The sequence below is a fragment of the Nelumbo nucifera genome, chromosome 5 (assembly GCF_055504915.1).
Source record: "Nelumbo nucifera cultivar China Antique chromosome 5, China Antique-T2T, whole genome shotgun sequence".
In the NCBI taxonomy this organism is placed as follows: domain Eukaryota; kingdom Viridiplantae; phylum Streptophyta; class Magnoliopsida; order Proteales; family Nelumbonaceae; genus Nelumbo; species Nelumbo nucifera.
Window position 1 is genome coordinate 81,780,229 of NC_142653.1, and position 21,611 is coordinate 81,801,839.

The 21,611-nt window shown below is 36.9% G+C and overlaps 2 protein-coding genes across 3 annotated transcripts; one reads left to right on the forward strand and one right to left on the reverse strand.

The window, feature by feature from the left end:
- Positions 1 to 1,545: 1,545 nt before the first annotated feature.
- Positions 1,546 to 10,990, forward strand: LOC104593812 (two-component response regulator-like APRR1). Of its 2 annotated transcripts, none has more exons than XM_010253827.3 (8): positions 1,546 to 2,146; positions 2,528 to 3,024; positions 3,843 to 4,004; positions 4,128 to 4,261; positions 4,967 to 5,134; positions 7,649 to 7,736; positions 8,334 to 9,639; positions 10,459 to 10,990. In XM_010253827.3, exons 2-7 carry the CDS (start codon positions 2,859 to 2,861, stop codon positions 9,263 to 9,265), a joined length of 1,650 nt encoding a protein of 549 aa, XP_010252129.1. In that variant the 5' UTR covers positions 1,546 to 2,146; positions 2,528 to 2,858; the 3' UTR covers positions 9,266 to 9,639; positions 10,459 to 10,990. The 2 variants fall into 2 exon arrangements, with proteins under 2 accessions (XP_010252129.1, XP_088745266.1); XM_088889140.1 differs by having other exon boundaries at positions 2,620 to 3,024.
- A 508-nt stretch (positions 10,991 to 11,498) lies between these two features.
- On the reverse strand, positions 11,499 to 21,491 carry LOC104593811 (uncharacterized). Its single transcript, XM_088888333.1, is given in 3 exon segments — positions 11,499 to 12,315; positions 20,841 to 20,927; positions 21,014 to 21,491. Coding segments are annotated over 3 exon segments (1,296 nt in total). The 3' UTR covers positions 11,499 to 11,584.
- Between the last annotated feature and the right edge of the window lie 120 nt (positions 21,492 to 21,611).

Sequence of the window (21,611 nt, forward strand, 5' to 3'; positions counted from 1 at the left end):
AATGTGTCAATCTTTAATATCAAAATTAAATAATAAAAAAACATAAATTTAGTAGAAAAAATTTGGACACATCTTCAATATTTTATATTAATCATAATAAATAAAAGGATGTGTAATGAAGAAAAATTGCTTTTATTGACAATAGAAATAAGATACAAAATTTAAAACCAACCCGCAAATAGAATTATTTTCCTATTTGGTGGCAAGTCAATAATTCAACCTTTTAGGTCATATATGCCAACCCTTGATGTCATAATTAAATAATAAAAATTAAATTAAATAAAAAATTTTGTAGATAACATTTGGACACATTTCTAATATAGTATATCCATCATGTTAAACAAAAACAAATGTGATAAATAAAAGGGTAAATTGCATATTAGTAACATGTACTTTGGGGCTAGTCTCATTTTAGGGCCAGGACCTCAAAATGTGCCATTACGATACCTAAACTCTCAAGAACTGCTAGTTTATTCCAAAATCATTAACCGACATTAGATGGCATGTGAAAGGACACAAAACCCTTCAAATTTTAAATAGGCGAGAGAAACATAATTATGAAATGGCCAAAATATCCTTGCTTAAATCCCTTTTCACTACAATTGGGCACCAATGTTCACTTTATGTCCTATAACCTTTGGAGAAACTACCTGGAAAAATATCAGCAGAGAAGATGGATTTAGACCATTATTGTTGTAAAATTTTTTTAATTATTCAATCCATAACAAAAGAGGTTTAGACCATTGTTGGAGAAGACAACCAAAAGTGAAATGGTCTCAAAAAATCTTAAAATGGGCAATTTTGACAATTTAAAAAAATTAAATAACACATATCATCTCATGATACAAATAAGTGAACAACTACTAAGGATGAATATTAAATTGGCAATTTTTAGGAGTTCAAGTACTGCACGTTTTAAAGTTTTAATACTACTTTTCCCAAAGTACTGGTGTAATTTGTCTAAGTAAAAATTATTTTTATACAAATAAAGTACAAAAAAATTGTATAAAAGTTTAGAAACATATTATAGTTATCATCATCCTCTTATAAAATTGATACGAGCAAAAGCATGTACATGTTTCAAAGGGTCAAAGGCCTCCACTAGACTTATTCATGGGCCGGGTAGCCCAATGGGCTGCCTGATCTAACTCAAGCCTGGATAGGATTTCAGGCCTATGAACATGGGCTCGGGACTAAAATATTAGGCTAACCGAGCCCGATTTAATAATGTACTATATAATAAAACAAAAAAAAAATATATATATATATGTATAATATTTTTATTTTTTCAAATAATAGTGAGATCTTTCATTATTTTTAGGTTTTGAGATCTTTTAATATAAATAAAATAGTTTATAATTAAATAAAAAAGAAAAAAATATTTTTCCAAATTTCTGACCGGGCTCAGTTCCAGGCGGGGTCGGGCTCGGGCCTGAGCGTTAATGTAGAGGTAAAACCCGGGCCGGCCCGTGACCAGCAGACCAGGTCTAGCCTCCCCACCACCACCACTACCACAAGTTGGATCTCCTTCCGGCTTGTGTGTTATGCCTATCTATCACTCACTGCCACCACGACAGTCGACACTGCACTGATTTTGGGATTTTCAAATGTTTGACGTGGCCTCATCTCTATCGCTACTCACTCGGCTGAAGCTGACCAACATTCTGTTACGTTCGCGTCTATACAAAGTAGAACAAAACTTCTTTGTTTTCTCTTCTCTTTCTTTCCCGGTCGCCTCTGCCTCTGCAGTCCGCACACTTCACCACCGTCGCCACCACTTCTCCCTGCTTCCCAACCCCTGAAACCGTCGCTCCTGCTAACACCCAACAGCTCAAACACACAATTCCAGCAACCGGCGAAGTCGGCCCAGGCTTTCATAAAATAAACATACTACTAATTTAATTAAATAAATACTAATATTAATATAACATATTATAATTCCAACAAACAGACATAAAGTTAAGATTAAGACTAGATGTTAGAATTTTCAAATCTTTCTTTCTTGCCCGTCGTCCTTACATTCTGCTTCGACCGCCGACGACTGCACTTTCCCATCCTACATTGACTTGCCTGCCTGTCTTGCTGATGATGAAGAAGCTAACGTGAGCCTCCCTTCCACTCCTTGGATGCTTCATTTTCACCAGAGGTTTGGCCTCCTGCCCTTAACCTTCTCAAGTCTGATTACATTGCTATTTATTATCTTTTTTTTTTTTTTCGTTTTTCGTTTTTCGCTAAACAATTGTTTTAGAAGCTAAAATGTTTAGTCAATTCAGAACAAGAAAAAAAGTAAAAAAGTTTTAGTCTTTTTTTTTGTAGAAATTTTTTAGTGGATTTACAAATGTTGTGAACAGGTGGTTGTGTTATATCTTTTACAGACATCAGATAATATTTATTATTGTTCCTCTTTGCTGTTTTTGGATAAAAGAGATAGCATGCACCACTAGCTGTCTTTGTTTATACTTTATAATAACATTAACAATTGTAAGTAACAATTATTCCATTCTCACTTTGCTTCTGCAAAAATTAGGCTTTTGATTTTGAGGGACTCACACTTGATTGAAAAGCCAAATCTCCCTCTTCAACCTGCTGCTAATGGAGACCTCGTCGCGATTGACACAGTGGAGGATGAAGAAACCGTAGCCTCTTCAGATTAACGGAGTAGGGAGACAGATCTCTGGATGAAATGATTTAATGAGGTCCTTCTTCATCTGGCTCTAGTCTGATTGGCGGAGACCGGTGGTAATGCCATTTGGAGGACTGCTATAATTTTGGAGATACGGATGCCCCTTAGATTATGATGGTGATAAATTGGTAATGAGAGCATTTGGTTACCGTAGCCTCCATCGAATTACGTTGCCATGGAATGCAAGGAGGGGGTTAATATTCTGAGAAAAGATGGTGGTGGTAATTACAATAATCAGAACCCCTTTCTCGACCGCAGCAAAGTAAGGATTCTTTTGTGTGACAATGACGCTAAGAGCTCTGAAGGAGTTTTCACACTTCTGTGCAAGTGTTCCTACCAAGGTATATTCATCCTTTGTACGCTGGAGTTTCTTCATATCAGCTTGAACTTTGTACTAAAATTACCTTTTTTTCTTTTACTTTTTATTTCTTTTCCTTTCTGTTCTGTTCTTTCTTTTTGAATGGAACGAGTTCGTGTCTATGTATTGGAGAATTTCCTATTTTATGACCATTTTAGGAATTTGCATATAATAGGTTTAGAATACGGTGGCAATATTATTTTGGTAAAGATGGTTTTGATCACAATATATGTCTATTGTCATGAGTTATCTACTAAATTAAGTGATTATTGAAGCTTGAAAATATCCAACCCAAAGGATGGACGAAAATTGTAAGAGATTACCTCATTGAAGTGGTTTTATCTCTTTCGATTGGAGTAGACAACTGTGCTGAGAAAAAAAATCAGAAAACAACTGGAATCCCTATATTTAAGGAACAGTTTTCTTTTCTTGGCTTTTCCTGATTCCCTATTGCTAATTCGGTGCTTTATACAAGTAAACCCTTAAACTCTGGTGAGAAGCTTGTGCATCCTCAGGGAAAATTATAATGGATGGAAGCTAAACTTGCACAGTATGCCAGAACTAGACCTATTCATAGGCTGAACTTGGGTTGACTTTTGCCAAAATATGAATGGGCCTGGCCTGAAGCCAGAGCCTGAGCTCAAGGTAGTGTAAAATGTTCATGGCCGAGCCTGAAGCCCAGCCTGTGAAGAGGTCTAGCCAGATCCCAATGTTGTTAGCATCTCTTGCTTAATATACTTGAACCTGCATGTGGAGGTGATTGAACATTTGTGTACTGACTGGCTATCCATTACCTTACAGTAACTTCAGTGAGGTCACCGAGGCAGGTCATTGATGCACTGAATGCAGAGGGGCCTGATATAGATATCATTCTTTCTGAAGTTGATTTTCCAATAGCCAAAGGCTTGAAGATGTTGAAGTACATTATGCGGGACAACAAGTTACAGCGTATTCCCATCATCAGTAAGCTTTCCTTGTTGTGTCAGTTCCCATATATATATATTTTTATCAGCAAGTGTCAGTTCCCACATTTCCCACTTCAATTTTATCATCTTTGGTGTTTTCTGTTTTTTTTTTCCTGCTCAGTGATGTCTACCCAAGATGAGGTTTCAATTGTTGTCAAGTGCTTAAGGCTTGGAGCAGCTGACTATCTTGTGAAACCATTACGTACTAATGAACTACTAAACTTGTGGACTCACATGTGGAGAAGAAGGCACATGGTTTGAACACTGTACCCGAGTCATATATGCCATTATTGGTTCTTAGCAAGGTTCAATGTATTGACACGTATCGGCCTGTATTGGCCGATACGTATCATTTTGGGGGCTCCCCGATACGCCCCTACAGGGGGTGTATTGGAATTCTGACCAGTTCAGGGGGGTGGAGAGCCTTAAACCGGCCCCCTGAACCGGTTTTGAAAAAAAATAAAAAAAAGTATAAAACAAAGTACCGATATGGCCCGACGCACCCCTACCGGCGTATCAGGCGTATCGATATTTTGAACCTTAGTTCTTAGCCATTGCTAAATTTGCTAGTTATATGTTGTTTAAAAATGGATTCAATGTTTTTTCCTATCAACAGCATACTTGTAAATATTGAGCACATGCAGAGATCTGGGCCACCTTTCATTATTAAGAGATCTTCTGTGCTAAATATTAGTACTGCAATAGATTGTAACATTCTGGTTACCATTTTTTCGATTGATTGAAGGACATGATTTATTGTATTCCTTGAGTCATCCATTATGAGGAACTGCAGGAAAAAGAAAACAATGTGAGAACTAATAATTACAGGGTCTATTAGCTGAAAATGCCACCTCACTGAATGTGTTCCATGTGTAGACTAGTGACCTTCCTCAGAGTCTAATTGATAGTTATTTCATATTTATGCAAAGGATTAATTGCCATACCGATTTGGGTTTGCAGCTTGGTCTGGCAGAGAAGAACATTCTGAACTATGATTTTGATTTAGTAGGATCGGACCCAAGTGATGTAAATACAAATAGCACAACTCTATTCTCAGATGACACTGATGACAAGTCAAAGAGGACTCCCCTTCCTGAAATGAGTGTGTCAAATCAGCTGGAAGATGATGTAAGTACTATTCCAAGCTAGCAATTTATGTGACTCCATTTTACCACTGAATTGCAATTCTGTTAGACTTTTCCAGCTTCAGTTTTCCTATGCATCCTGATCATAGCAGCTGTTTCTTTAGTTTGTCTTGGAGTAAGGGGAAAAAATTATGGGCATGTCTCATTGCTAAAATGTCCCCATGCAGCAGTCTCATTAGAAGTCTTTTTTAGTGCCATGTGAATTCCAGTCCATCAATCATTCAATCATGATTGTTAAGCATGTTCACCATGCTTCAGAAATCCTTCATCGTTATAATGGATCTAAGGCTATTATGGCAACTTTGTGTAGTACTGCCAATGGGCTGGGTAGATCCAAGAGAACCCAACTGTACTAACCTAATTATTTAAGGTCTGGGTCTGCATTATTTGTCCTGATTATAATTGGTTCTGTGATTAGTTTTGGTTGTTCTGTACCAATTAAGATCCAAACTGATCATATGGGTTCGGCTAATGAATCCTTTTTAACCATTCCATTCTTTTTAATGCCATGTCCATTGTTAAGTTATGAGCTCTTAAATAATTTGTTACTACTTTGAACCATGTCTGTTTTAGTCTGCCCCTGGCCCCCTTAGCCCCATCAACTTGTAAATAATTGCTTTTCCTTATGGGTCCTGTAGGTAGTCTTCTATGCCCGTGACCGGACCATCTAAGTCTACTTTCTCTCATTTTGTCACCTATTGAAGCTACTCCTAGGTTCCTATGAATGACTTCATTTCTGATCTTATCCTTTCTAGTTTTTCCACTCATCCATCTCAGCATGTGCATTTCAACACTCATTTTTTGGACATTTTGCTTCTTGACTGCCCAACACTCTGCTCCATAAAGCATTGTTGGCCTTATAACTGTTTTATAGAATTTCCACTTTAATCCAAGTGGTATTTTCCTATCACGTAAGGCTCTAGATGCACCCTTCCATTTTGTCCATCTTGTTTTAATTCTAATGGGTTGACATCCTCAATCTCTTGTTATGAATTATTGAACTAAGGTACCGGAAAAGGTCATGCTGAGTTATCTCTTGTTCTCCAATTCTAGTGTCCCTGATTTTCACTCCTATTATTATTAAACTTGCAATGCATATATTTTGTTTTGCTCCTTATTTTAAAACCTATTATTTCCAAGGTATTCATCCTTAAACCTAATTTTTCATTTCATCCTTCATTTGTTTCATCAATTAAAACAATATCATCAACAAACAACAAGCACTGTTGGACCTCATATTGATTATGTTTAGTCAATTATTCTATGATCAGATTCATCAAATTATTCTATGATCAGTGCAAATGAATAACAAGTAAGTGCTGAACCTTGATGAAGACCCATTGCAAGTGTAAAATCTGTTGTCTCTCCACAAGTGTTCTATTGTTAGTTATTGCACCCTCATACATATCCTTAATTAAGTCCGCATACCTATTTGGCATTCCTTTCTTTTCCAAGACCCACTATATTATCCCTTTAAGGAGTTTCATATGCTTTCTTTAGATTAATGAACTCCATTTACTGATCTCTCTTCTCTTCTAAACTTTTCAATCAATCATCTCAAAAAGAATATAGCTTGCATGGTTGATCTCCTAGGCATAAACCCAAATTGGTTCTTTGATATACTTGTTTCATGTAATAACCTTTGCTCAATTATTCTCTACCAAAGTTTCATAGTATGTGGCTCATGAGTTTAATCCTTGATAATTATTACAGATTTGTATATTGCCTTTGTTTTTAAATATAGGCACCATAGTTTTTTTTTTTTTTTACATTCATTAGGCATCCTCTTTTCTTTTATTATCTTATTAAATAGTTTACCCATAACAAACCTACTTCTAATTTTATGAAGGTACATGTTATTTTTAAAATTAGAGCTACTAATCTCTCCCCCACTAGCACCCTCTACCAAATGTGTCAGTTTAACATATTTGTAAGTTTATTGCCAAATTGCAGGTTAAAAATAGAGCCGTTGATTATAATTGGGTCTTGTAGGGCCAGACCTGATAGTTGTGATTGATAATTGAGTCAATTCTGAGTCTCTTATTACAGACCCTATAGGGTCTGGTTTGGAAGTGGTCCTACACATTTTAGTTTTTGGTTTTGTACTAGATCTACCATGACCTGGGCTAGACCCATACAAATTGACAGAACTAACTCCAGGGCTAGCATATGGTCCCTAGAAAAGAAGATCCTTCATGGTCTCTACCCAAAGCATGAATGTGATGTGGATTTGTCTCAATATATTATCTTCTTAACTCAGTTGGGTTATGAAGTTCATGGAATCTTGCAGAGAGCAGGATCTATTCAGAAGTTTGAACTTGCTATGGTATCTTTATGGATCAAATACTTCTTGTCAATTACTGGTGCTGTTTTGCACTTTTCAGGGTCTTCACCTTTATGTATGCTGAACCATGACAGTCTTAGTTTTTCTTAATTTCATGTCCAACCAATGATGCTTAAACTGTATCTTTTTTGTGCATCTTTGTGTTTTCTTCAGTTCAATGCCACTGCCTCTTCAGAGCCTCCACCAAATATCTTGTCTGGTAGTCATCCTGATGTGCTAGATATAACTGACAGCCAAACAGGTTTCTACTGGTCTCTCTGAACCATATACTATTCAATTGAGTTTTTTAACCTTTCTTGTTTCTAGGACTTTCAATAGCTTGTATTTTCTGTCTGGTTTTTTATACTTAAAGTTCAGAAATTTGGGGTAATGATAGGAACCATTGCTTGGTTCAATGGTAAAATCTTGGTCTGACAAACGTGAGAATGTGGTTTCAAGTCTTAGAGAATATCCAGTTCTCCCCTCCTAAGGCCCTAGATAGCCGGGACCAGCATTTGGGAAAACGATAAAATGATAATCTTTAAGTTTGGTTGATAGCAATGCAAACTATTTTATTTTGATTTACTTAATGAAACTAATGGTATGTCATGAGGTGTTGGCCCTTGTAATTTCATGAACTGATTATTCTTAATCTTTACTTCGCAACATATAGCTTTTCATTTCTTTCCTTTTTCTTTGCATTTCCTGCAACTTTTGCTGTTAAATCTGAGCTAAATTATCATCTTGCAAGAATTTTTGTGGTAAAAAGACTCCGAAGAATAAAGTCCTTGGTTCCATACTTCCAGTCATCTTTCATCCTTTCTCTCAAGAAAACTAAGTATAAGAAGTAATGTTTCAGGGAAAATTTCATCATTTCCAAAGAAAAGTGAACTGAAGGTAGGTGAGTCTTCAGCCTTCTTTACCTATGTCAAGTCAAACTTGGCCACAAACAACTCCCACAAGGCTGGTGCTGTAGATGATAATCCTGCTCAATTGGTACACTCAAGAGGAGAAAAACTTCCTCTCTGGTGTAAACAAGTAAGTGATGATGCTCCGAGACATGAAAATAGAGGAGGATGGGAAAACTGCTCTGGGAGATATGGTTGTCAAAGCAGTGATAATGGCCCTGATTGCACTTATGCTCAGAGATCTTGTACTCCTTTAGCACTGGAGTTCCCACAAGAAAGGAATTTAAAGGATGAGCAATGCTCTAAAGTATTTTTCCATCCAGGCAATGAAACTCAAATTGAGGTTTCTGGTGTGCCAGCCCCATTTTATATGTCAGGAATGATGAATCAAGTCATGGTGCCATCATCAGGGCAATTATACCAACAGAATCTTCAAGATTTGCCTAAGCATGCTAGTTCTCCTATGCTGCACCAGTATAGTCATCTTTCACAATGTCCACAATGTCCTTCTCGTTTACCTGTTATGGCATCCTTCCCCTATTATCATCCACTCAGTGTATGCCTCCAACAAGGTCAAACACCCACAAATCACATGTGGCAGTTGATGGGAAGTTCATCATCAAGTGAAGTGAAAACAAGTCGAGTTGAAAGAAGGGAAGCAGCATTAATGAAGTTTAGGCAGAAGAGGAAAGACAGGTGTTTTGATAAGAAGATTAGGTACGCCAACCGAAAGCGACTTGCTGAAAGGAGGCCTCGTGTGCGGGGACAGTTTGTGAGCCAGGTCAATGGTGTAGATGTGGATCCCAGTGTCCAGCCTGCCATTATTGATGATTATGATGAAGATGAAGAAGAGGATGAAGAGGATGAGGAGGCATGCATCTAGGGATTCTATTTTTTGATCAGCAACAAGGATTAATTCATTCACTAATTAGAAAGAAGATAAGTACAACAAGAGGTTGTGAATACAATCGCAACCATGCATCTAGGGATTCTTCTCCCGAGGATGCCGCTTCAGGATCTAAATGTTGAGGCTTTAGTTAATGTTATGCAGCTCTTTTTATTTCTTCAGAGTTGCCTTTTGTTGTTGTTGTTGTTGTTCCAAAGCTTTCACGGTCGATGCACAATAGGTTGTTTCTGGTTGCAGTGTATACTAGATTGAGGCATGGTCGATGCACAAGAGATGCACAATGGCATCTCTGAGAGGGAGGAAAAGAGGCTTAAGTGAAATCTAGATCGAGGCATGGAAATACCTATCAGGTATGTAAATTAGTTTCTTGTAGATGGAATTCATATTGGCAGTACAGCCATGCTTCATGTTTCCAAATGCATTTTTTTCTGTCAATCATTTCGGGTTTTATTTATATTGAATTTTGTTGCTTCAATGTTTAACTTCAGGATCCGATGGCATGCTATCCTTGTTTTTCTTTTTACATCCGAGCTAGTCCTTGATTTTTTTTTTTTTTTGTTATGACATAGTACCATTTATCCTTCTTGTTATGCCATAGGTTTGTATCCAATTCACCATCCCAGGACCCTGGATAGCGGGGACCAACATTGCAAAATAGCACGTCTCCCTATATTTATTTGAATCATATGAAACAGTTGGGCTCCATTTGGGAAGAGTGCAGATACAAATATGTTCCCTGCAAGTACAAATATGCATGGTTCATGAAAATGCAAAGCTGGTTTAATTGTGCATTGATAAATTTTGTATTCTTACTGTAATGGTTTTGGTTGTGATGGGTATAAACACAAATCCCAAGACTGAAATCCACATTTTTTACATTGACCAACTTTGAGTGCAAAATTTGCATTCATATTTTGGAGCAAACTTTGATCTCGTTTCCAATGAAAATGTCTTGGCATTCGTGATTGCTGTCATTTTCAGTATACAAATGTACTCTTACCAAATGTCTGCAAAACTGAACCGGAGTGCATATATGTATTGACCTGCTTTTGCACTCTTTCCAAATGAATTGATGCTTTAAGAGGCAAACTTGGTGCATTTTGCTCCTCCTGGTGATGATGAGGGTTCTTGCATGATTAGACTTTTGATAAGAGTTTTTGTTTGTGCAGCCATTTATCTTCATTGGGGTGTCTGAAGAGGCAGGAACCTCACATTGGAGTTTTGAGCATTGGACGTTCTTCACTAACCTAAGCGTACAGGTGGGAAGTCATGCATGGACAAATAGACTCCGGTTGAGAAGAAAAATGCAGGTTTTTCTTTGTTGCTATCAATCGTTTTGTTGCGTCAGACCAAATAGTTTCACCGCCATCTGTTCTAATTTTCTCATTTATAGCCTTTTCCTTTCTACCCTTTTGGCCTTCTCAAAGCTTTATCATTGAAGACAAACGCCACCCTCCACATGTGTAAGTGGGGTGGGTGTTTTTTTTTTTTTCTTCTCCCCCTTTCTTCCTTTCATTTTTTCTCTTTAAACTTTCCCAACAATGAAGTGGATGTAAAGGGTGCACGCCTATAGTACAAGAGCTTGTATTCGTTAACGGTGGCATCTGTGCAAGGTGGTATTTGCATTAATTCTATTTCTGTTTCTCATTGTGTAAAATTTAACTATGTTTTGTCTGTGATAGAAAATATTTTAGTATTTTTCCAAAATTCTCATGCATTTTTCACTTATTGGTAAAATTCTCATTAGTAAAGGGTGCACGCCTATACTTAAGGTGCAGTTTAATGGTTTAGTGGTTTGTGTGTTGATTTGCAAAGAAATTCTTGGTCTCAAACCCTTGCAATAACCTTTTTCTTTGGAATTAGTTATCGAATATCGATTCAAGCGATTCTTTAAAACCAGTGGAATGGTTCGGAAATAATCGTCTGCTTTTTAAAAATCACCTTGGTCAAACGCGGTTCAAATGGTTTTCTTAAAAATAATAAGAAAAATCTAGCTTTCTAAAATTCAGAATTGCTACTTGTAGCTGTTTTAGATGGTTCAATCATCTGTTCGCGTGAACCCGCCGATAAAAATGGGATATGTTGGCATTTTTGAATATGTGGTAACATTAACGGGCGTTCAGTTTTTAGCTGAACAAACCCGGTCGAACCACCCACCCACAAAAGGATGAAAAGATTATGCGTTGTTGACTTTGTCGTTTTTCTTTACAAAATATATATAGATAATTCAAATATATCTATCATTAATCGTTTAATTAATTTACAGATAAAAAGTTGAAAATAAAGTATCCAATCTTATGACCTTTTGAAACTTCTTAAAAGCCACCACCGAACGAACAGGGAGAAAGGGTAAGGTGGTGGCTTCTGTACTCTGCCTTCCATTTCTGGCAAGAAGTCCATCTGGTCACTGTATTCCTGAGAGTCGTCGGTTTGGTATGAATTCATGGCTGTTGCAGTTGTAGAGCCAGAAGCAGATGGTGAGGAGGCGTCGGTGAGAGTGAAGGGTGGTGGTGTAATTAGAGGCGTCTGAGCTAGAACTGGTCCTCCTCTCAGCCATGGCCAAGTGTTCGACATTGTCCAAGTACAGTAACCCACGCCCTGTAATGGAACTGGTGTAGCAGCTTTACCTTCTTCGACTACTTCCTCCATCTTCGCCATCTTCATCATTTTTGTCTTAATCGGTGCAAAAGATGAGGATGGTGCGGAGGAGATGAGACGCTTCTTCTTCACTTCAACCAGTTTGGCTGTATCTTTTTCCTGCCTTATTTGACCAATAAGATCCAGATCCTTCACCACTTTGAAAAGGAAAGCCAGAAACTGCTGCGGTCTCCTCTCCGTCACCTGCAAAAGTCTGTTCATCCCTTAGAGCTCTTCTTCTATGGCCTTCTGCTCCTGCTTCAACCGTGCGATCTCCATCATCAGTATCTCCTCCTCCTCCTTGTGTTCTTGCTTCGGGCGATTCACCAAGTACTAACTCCAAGTATTCTTCCTCCGCACTATATTTGTCAGCCACCACCAGTGGATTCCTCATTCACGGATGCCGGTGTGTAGTGAGTGACCGGTGGGATGATTATCTGGGTTAGGGATCGGAGGAGAGGAGGAAATGGGAGGGAGTGTGAATACCTTGACAGAAATCTGTTTTATATTTTTTGTCGTTTTATGGGTGGTTCAACCGGGTTTATTTAACTAAGGGCTGAACACCCGTTAACGTTTCCTCATATTCGAAATGCCTACGTATCCATTTTTATTGGCAGGCTTGTCGTGAGCCCATGGGTTCACAGATGCAAACTCTATGGCTGTTTTTCCGGATAAATGCAATTATCTAAGTAAATTTTTTATATCAATACTTATTCAAGTAAATGCATTTATCTATGTTATTTTATTTCTCAAGTAAAAAGAAAATAATCATTTTAACCATAAAAATTCATTATTAAAAGCGATATTATTATCCCATTAAGTGTTGGAAATTTTCCCTCAAGTAGGAAATTTATTTACCCACTTAGGAGTGATATCTAGGAAAATAAACTTTTCCTGATCCCACATTAATCTGAAAAAAGAACATGAAATTTTTGGTCAATAGAAACCAAAATCCCATTAACCAGATTTTCCCCCTCTCAAAGTCCAAAAATCAAATGCCCCCTATAAATTTTATTTTTTAAAATTTATAGTCCATGTATAAACTAGTTTTGAGTGTAACATCTATAGACTCATTATCAAAATTAAGAACCTCATAATGCACGGTACCATACTATAAAACTTGTGTTTGTAGTTTGTACCATGAAAACTTTCTACCATTGTTTCTTTTATTATTTTGTCTTCATTAAATCAGAAAATTTTCAGCTAAAAATTCTGTTCAAGTTCAACATGAATACAGGCGCAGGATATTTAGGTCACTGTGTCTTGTATTCATGGTAGAAATCATAGCCGAGGTAAAAGCTGAGAATTCTACCATTGAGTTAACAAACCCAAAAGTTATCGTGTGATAGAATGATTTATAAAGAAAAAGGAGATCAGATCAGATGGTCCCATGGAAACATTAAACTAACAACAGATCAAAAATAATATTCTATGAAGTATTACTAATAAAAAAAATTCTATAAATGAAATATAAGAAATTCCTATACAACTCTATATGCAAAAGTTGATGAACTGTCATTTTTGTGTCAATTTTTCATTTTATAACAAATCCAATAAACCTATCTAATCCATGTATGTATCTATATTGTATGCTTATCAATGTTTTCAAACCATCGTTGACTTGGACGGTCGAACCGTTTGGACCAAAAACCATTCAGGCGGACGGTTCCGTTTTTACCCCAAACCTGGTCTCTGGTAAAAAACCGTTGAATTAGTCAACGAACTGTTGACCTAGACAGTTTGACCGTTGAACCGTTTGACCCAGAGAACAGTTTGCGGTTTATTAACTTGTCACAACAAAATGAAAAGCGAAGAAGATCTCTTAGATCTGAGATCTATTGAGAGAGATGTGTGAGACAATGAGAGAGGTCTCACATTTAGAGATCTAAAAGAGAAGTTTAGACTAGATGACAGATCTAGGAGAGAGAGTGTGAGATTTGAGACTGAGAAATCTCAAATCTACTCCAGTTTTTCACCATCGCCGCCGTTGTTGCCACCGTCATCACCACTGCAGCCTTCAAGCCCTCCTCCTCCTCTTCCTTCTTCTTCTTCTTCTTCTTCTTCTTCTAAACTCTTTCATCCGACTTCTCAAGTACCTCTCATTCCATCTTTATTTTCTCTTATATTTATATGCATCTTACCCTAATATTCCAATCTAATGGGTAAGATGATATATCACTGTTAAAATATTCAAACCATCCAAACTGTATGATCTAGACGATCAAACTGCTGACCCGAAAACCAGTGGCTAGAATGGTTCTGTTTCCAGGTCGGTTTTTAAAACCATGATGCTTATACAAAACATACATGTGTATACTATAATTTTATACATTAATATGTATACTATAATTTTATACATTTTATACATTTTATACATTAATATGTATATATATATATATTCTTCTGTCTATTTTTAGGATGGGTTATAAAATCCAAATGAAAGGTAAAAGTGCCAAAAATGAACAAGAAGATCTTCAAACCTAACCAACCTTCCCATGTTGTGTGTGGTTTAATCTAGGGTTGGGCTTGGACTTTTGACTTCGGGTTGGATGGGGCCCTGGCGGAAGGTGCTTAGGTTTGGGTTTTGATTGACATTACAGCCGATCGACCTAACCTTTTCAATTTGCAATCCTAATTGTACTCTTAAGAACCCTAATTTACTGCCACTGTGTCTGGGCGAAGATTGCAATATATGATTAGTTGTGAACCCTTGCCCATTTATTACTACACCTTATCTAAATTATGTCCTAACATCACATGAAATTATTAATTGGAATTGCATATTGTAAAGGTTTTTATGTTGCCTACCTATATATATATATATATATGTCGAATTGGAAGTTCAAAAAGCTCCGTATTAAAATGGGGTCCCAATTCTACAAAAAGCTTCAAAGAATAGATAGAGATTGGATTGGTAGTGTGTGTTGGTGTACTGAAATTATGTATAAATATATTAGAACTTTCCATTGAAATTTTGAAAAATATATAACGATTTATGTTGGACTGGTACTCCAAAAGCTCCATATATAGAAGGTGTATCGTGGAAGAGGGAAGACCTAGCTACTGAAATGGGAATTGGGAATTGGGATCCCAAGTGTAGCAAAAGTTTGGTGGAACAAAGCACAGCACTGCGACTACAGGAGTGGTAGTGTCCTACTGTCCTGTACTGATTGGAATAATAAAAAGATGGAGTTTACAGTTGACGTTGCTGGGGAAAAAGGACTTATTGGATTGGCAGGTGGCAACTTGGCACTCTAAAGAGCTCTTTATAGTGGAGTGGGTGTACCGTGGAAGAACTAGTACTGGAATAATGGGGTCCCTCCCAACCTTTTCAAGGAAAACAATCAGAAACAGTAGGTATAACTTACGTTACAGTGTAATTGGAATTAAAAAAAATAAATAAAGATTTTTCCATTTGAAATTGATAAAGCTCCATAAAGCACCATGGCTGGTCCACTGCGGAAAGCCTACAGAACAGAAATGAGGTCCCGATTCTAGCGAAAGTTCTACTCCAACCTATACTCGTTCAGAAAGTGTATTGGCTTTGTACATATTAATAGACAACACAAGAAGTGGAAAAAAAAAGGCTCTTTTATTGGTCAAGTTTACGATAAAACTCCGACTGACCGTGACCGACATAAACTGATCAAGTTGCTCCGGAGCTGAAATAAAGTTTTGAAGAATCTTTGGGCCGATCATGGATCATCCCATCCTCTGAGGCCTGAGCTCTTTCTCTTTGTAGACCTGCTCCTCCTGTGTCCTGTGCAAATTGGTTTTCAGTTGGACAGGTACATATACATACATGATGATGCATGCTGGACCCTGTACACGCTCAGCTCATGAGCACTCATCAGCACGCACCAAAACACATCATTCAGATATAATTTAACATTGGGCATTGGATCTGATTCATTTCAAATATGCATGGGTTTATTTGCTTATTAGTTTGCAAGTGGGAGTAGTACTGCTCATCATTTTGGCTGAGATCTAGGCTACGACGAGCCATATATATGCTGTGTTGATGTATCTGTCATCAGCTAGCTTGAGCAGAATCTGGTTAATCTTTTAATTTTGAGCTGAGAGAATACTGAGATCGATGAAAATGCTTTAGGGAGCTAGTGAAGGCTAGCTCCAAGGAACCAAATTGAACTAATCCAGAACCGGCCAGAATAAACTCTTAGCTAGACTATGTTTGGTTTGAAGGAAAAAGTAGGGAAGGGAAAGAAAAGGAAAGGCAAGGGAACCTTTACAAACGTTTTGATACCTTTTCCTTCCTTTCCCTACCTTTTCCTTCAAACCAAACATAGCCTTATTGGACTGGACCTGCTCCCTGTGCTTTTCCTCCAGCTAGCCGGTTGAGTGGTTGGCTTAAGGGCACCCCAACCATTTTTTTTTTATCCTCAAAACCAAGAGAGGGGCTTGCATGATGTATATATTGTGCTCTCTCTCTCTCTCTCTCTCTCTCTCTCTCTCTCTCTCTCTCACTCTCTCTCTACAAGAAATGCTAAAATTCTAGCCAAATGATCTATTCTCATTTAAATTCAACCATGGACCATGACAGGCTTATGAGTTGTTGTGAGCACAAATCAACAAAATCTGATCGAGTTGTTCCCCCAAGTTATATGACGATATTTCTCCTTCTAGAAACTTTTCTATCTCATCCGGTGCTCTTGCACAGAATCAGAATGAGCAGGTTATTTCACTGCTTTCAGGCTAGCTTACCATTAATTTCATCATAATCTTGGGCTCATTAATTAGGTGAAAATTCAATATTTTATGATCTTTTTATTAAAAAAAGAAAGTAAATAAACTTGTTCCAATAAAATAGAGTTACGTTGAAACTTCAAACAGTGGTCCTAACTGTTGAAAACAATTTAAAGATGATTATCAAGGGACATCATCATCTAATTGGTTATAGATTAGCAAGCATCATGATGAAGATTGTAGAGCACCTTTGGTTTATTTTAGTAAGAAATAGCGTGCATTATCTGCACATAAACAATGGTAAGTTGATGGTGGCCTGTTATGTTTCTCTATGCTTACAGGGTTGTTAATTAAATCAACCAAACCAAACAGCATTAATATTGTAAGTTGAATGATTCAATCAGCTATGCCTGTGCCTGTGGTGGCTATGTCTATCTTTTCAAACATCAGAGTACAAGTTCGGGACCATTAATTTTTTTCTTGCAAGTGGACATGTGCGTTCAAAGTAATTGGGGCTTAATCTATAAAAGATCCCAAAAGAGTTTCAAAGTAATTAATTTCCTAAACCATGGGAAATTAGATATATAATTAATATAGAGATAAAGAAGATCTAAAGCGTGCATATGGAGGGCATTATATTGAGCTAATTTTATATTATTGTGTATATATATTTTACCACCGCAAGTTTTCATTCAAAATCCTCAATCCTCCAAACAAAAGTCAAACCAATTCAAAACTTATTTTCATTTAATACTCGTTTGCTGTGAGAAAGTGTATTACATATTAACAACTGCCAAAAAATAATATATATATATATATATATCTTAGCTTAATGAATAAAAATCTATTTGATCATCCCATGCATTTTATTTATTTATTTTTTAAGTTCAAATCATCTTTAGAGAAAAGCTTCAACTTCTTATCTTGGAATTTGTTGAATTCTCTGAGAGATTTGATTAAAATATTCAATTTCTTAAGTACATCTGTAAATGGTCCAAGTGCATAGGAGCATTGATAATTTTGTGTAATGTATAGTCTTGGAAAAGTTTTTCTCCCTAAAATTAAATGACTCGTAGTAATCTATATTAACCGATTAATATTAAAGGATAAAAGTGGTATTAAATTTTCAAAAAAAAAAAAGGAAATTTGAATAAAAGCTTTGAATTTTGGGGAATGATTTTGGCAAATCCCATTCTTAAAACAGGCGTTAACCTCTAATCACTAATCAAAATGTAAATGTGTAATTAAAAAAGCGAAAATATTCTCAACAATAATGTTTTCTTTTTGTCTTTTTACGAGGGATGTTCCTAATTTTTATCAGAAATAGGATATTACCTAAGTCATTCCTCTTGATCTTTGGGTAAAAATATATTTAGTTAAAATATAAGAAGATAACTATTAATTATAGACATGATTCAAGGGAAGAAATGAAATTTATCCTTTTGAAAGCTCACACCCTTTAATCATGGTTATCCATCGTAAAAGTTAAAGGTAAGGGTGGAGTTACGAAATCTAAAGAAGACATGCTATATATAGTTAAATATTATAAATAATAGTAATTAACATGTTATTTAGTATTTACTACCATATTATATAATATAAATATTCGTTTCTTTCCATGATTTGAAGTAAAATCACCAAAGCAGGCAATATATTACCTGCTTGATATTTCACATGTTTGGCTGATTCTTTTTCGTTTTTTACTGATTACTGACTTATTAAAAGTAGCAAATTACTCAATTTGGAGAAGAGCAAATTACTCAATTTGGAGAAGAGAGGTTTATTTATTTCATAGAACCCCAGGGAAAATTTTACTCGGTTGGTGAAGAGAAGTTTACTTATTTCTTTAAAATGGACTAAACATAAGGACCTACAAGCGGGGCCCACGAATTAAACAAAAAGTCAAAAACAAAATGTGTGGGGCCTGTGCATTGCATATGGTGTTGGCGTCCACCAATCTGGGTCCCTACATGCGTCCACATGTGGGACCTACAAGTGGGAAGGACCTACATAGGCGGGGCCCGTTTTTCATTTACATTTTCTTGCTGCAAACGAATGAAGGCAAACAATTTTTTAATTTTTTTTTGTCTGTTTTCGGTAAGAAAACAAAATAAAACCGAGTAAAATTAAAGCTGATGGATCATAATTCTGTCACTACTAAAAAATTTTACTCATTTTGATTTGATCTTGGTAAAAATGAGATTCTACTTCAAATCAAATCAAACCAAACGGAGTCATTTTCTTTTAAATTATTTTTGACCGTCCACCTAAAAAGGGAAAAGAAGGGACCCGCATGGACCTGAAACTGGTTGGTGAGGCACTCAAGTCCGAAGGCAGGACCATCCCCACACAATCGTGAAGATCAAGTAGTGCTTAGACTACTGCAGAATCTGCATCTACTTTTAATATGGGTTGGTAAGGAAAAGAAACAGGGAGTAGCAGCGGAGATTTGGAGAGATGCGGGTCAGACTAAGAAGCCTCCGACACTAATTAGAACATACAGCAACTGAATTGGGGCTTCTCAATAGAAAAAAAAAAGGAGATTCCGTCAGGTCTGGGATGAAACCAGTGTTGGTCCCGATGGGATGCCACCAACGTAAATTCGTTACCAGATGGTTGGTCTCAGAGAGGCTGAGCAGATCATATCAGGGTTATATATATATATATATATATATCGATACATAATTCATGAGTAATTCCACTGACCCTGAACATCATCAAGTGTGACAAAATGCAAAACGATAATGCATGGACCTTGGTAGATCATATCAAAGAGCAGCCAACCCAACTGGAACTAAGCTGATGAGCTGAGCTGAGGGCAAGTAATCAATTGATTGAAACCATCAGCCATGTAAGAGCAGTATGTCCAGGTGGCAAACATCTCTTCTGGTGGTTGTACTTGTTTCCATGTACGTACAGATGGCAAAAGAAATTCTCTGGGGGAGATTGTTTTCTTCCCGGCTACACCCGCCCCACCAGCCCTCCTTAATCCCTAGCTACCTAATCCCTAATGGCATACATGCATGGAGTTGGAGTTGGAGTTGGAGAGCTGAGACCTACCCAAAAGACAACAACAAAGCCCTGTTGACTTTAATTAAAATTGTAGTTTAGTGGTTAAGTGGTTGTAATTATTTTGGATGAATGAATTGTTGTTAACACAATCTCCAAGAAACCTAAAAATTAATTACATGGGAATGGATGCATACGATGGGAAGGATACAATTAATGATCTGTTCCAACTTTTGATTTTGTTTTTATTTTTAATTAACCCCCTGCTTGCGCTTGGAATTAATAATTGTTGAAACATATGCATGAGATTTCCATCCCCCAACCATATTGTCAATCCACTTCCCAGAATGATTATAATTTTCGGATCTACAGCTAAACTCTGTTGGGGCGACCAAATAAATTAATGAGCTTTCATGGAAAACTTCACCCTAAAGACACCCACTTGTTCCACCATTTGTACAGTTGAGTTGGTGATAGTACGTTGAGGATGCGTCTTTAAAGGATTAATAAAAGATACAAAACCAAAAAGTATGATGGTTTTTGCCCTAATTATAATGCCCAAACCCGGAGCAAGAAATTAACGTTTCTACACCAGAGATTTATTTAATATTTATGAGTACATTTGTATACATCTGAGAATATCCCCGTCTGGTGAAAGCCGTGAGGACATAAATTTGCCTCCCTTGGAAAAATATATTTCCATTTAATATAATCCCCATACAAGAGATAGGAAAATTTCTAGGCATAACTGTAATGTAATATGAAAAAAAAAAAAACTGTGATTAATGTAAGTTCCTTTGCTTCTAACTCTATGGTATCAAGTGAAAGAATCCAAGGAGACTCATGCATGGCATGTTAGAATTACTGATAAACAAAGAAAACACTGAAGGAAGACAAGGGCATGGTGATGTTTCCGATCATCATCATCACCTAACCCAAATTCTCTTTCTCTTGTTAATTAAGTAGAACAGCATGACATCTTGATATATAGCATAGGAACCTGGTGCAGTACGTAAAGTAGGAATGCCATTTCCCATGGTGTCTCTGTACTTCAGTTTAATTTGATCTTTTTGCAACTTAACATTACAAGATTATATCCGGAATCTGCTGGATTTTGGGTCAATGCCCGGCAACCCCAACAAAAATCTCAACCAGAGAATAAATGGAGATCATATATAATGGCGAAGAGTCGAAGACCAACCAGCAAGAAAAAGCAACATTCCTCCATTAACATCGTCTTCATGGAAATTAATGCGTGAGTGCTCTCCAATTTCTATTCGGACATTTCCTACAAATTTAACACAATTGGCTTACCCGTATATACGTGGCTCAATGATCATTTAGCATCGTTGCCGCGGACTTTCTTGATCTTACGGCCAAGATCGGCGAGTAAGGCAGGTGGAAACAGTGATATAATCTCGTCGGACAGATCGAGCAGGTAATTTTGCCCAGTCGGAGATGCTTTTCGTTTCGTTGATGATGCGGGTTTCCTTGGTGCAGGTGGGCATTGTTGGATTACTGGGATTCTGTGATCTGTAGATGTTGGGGTTCGGAACCCGTCGTTGCCTTCGTCCCCTGTGGCCGTGAATTCTCCCAGAGAAGGCAGTTTTTGCTTCTCAGAAGAAACTAAACTCTCGCTATCCTCTTCTTTCTCTTGCTTCTGTTGTTGTTGCTGCCCAACTTGTCCCTGTTCTTGTTCTTCTTCTTCCTTTTCTTCTCGTACATGAAATTCACTCTCCTCCGAAGTGGCAATTAGGCTGCTATCTGAGAACTCTAATGTAGATGTTAGAAGAAAGTCGAATTTCATCACCTTCGGATCTTCCTCAACAAGAAATAACTCTGAATTCGACATATTCAAGAGGGACATATTTTTGAATTCGGAGTACATGAAAGAATGAAAAATATATATATATATATATATATATATATATATATATATATAACAGAAGAAACGAGCAAACAACAATAATAA

What these genes read in the sequence shown, in the direction of transcription:
- LOC104593812 (XM_010253827.3), top strand. Translation starts at nt 2,859, where the DNA reads ATGGAATGCAAGGAGGGGGTTAATATTCTGAGAAAAGATGGTGGTGGT. An exon ending in GTGCAAGTGTTCCTACCAAG is followed by an intron (nt 3,025 to 3,842) that starts GTATATTCATCC and finishes ATTACCTTACAG; the next exon opens with TAACTTCAGTGAGGTCACCG. An exon ending in TGTGGAGAAGAAGGCACATG is followed by an intron (nt 4,262 to 4,966) that starts GTTTGAACACTG and finishes TTGGGTTTGCAG; the next exon opens with CTTGGTCTGGCAGAGAAGAA.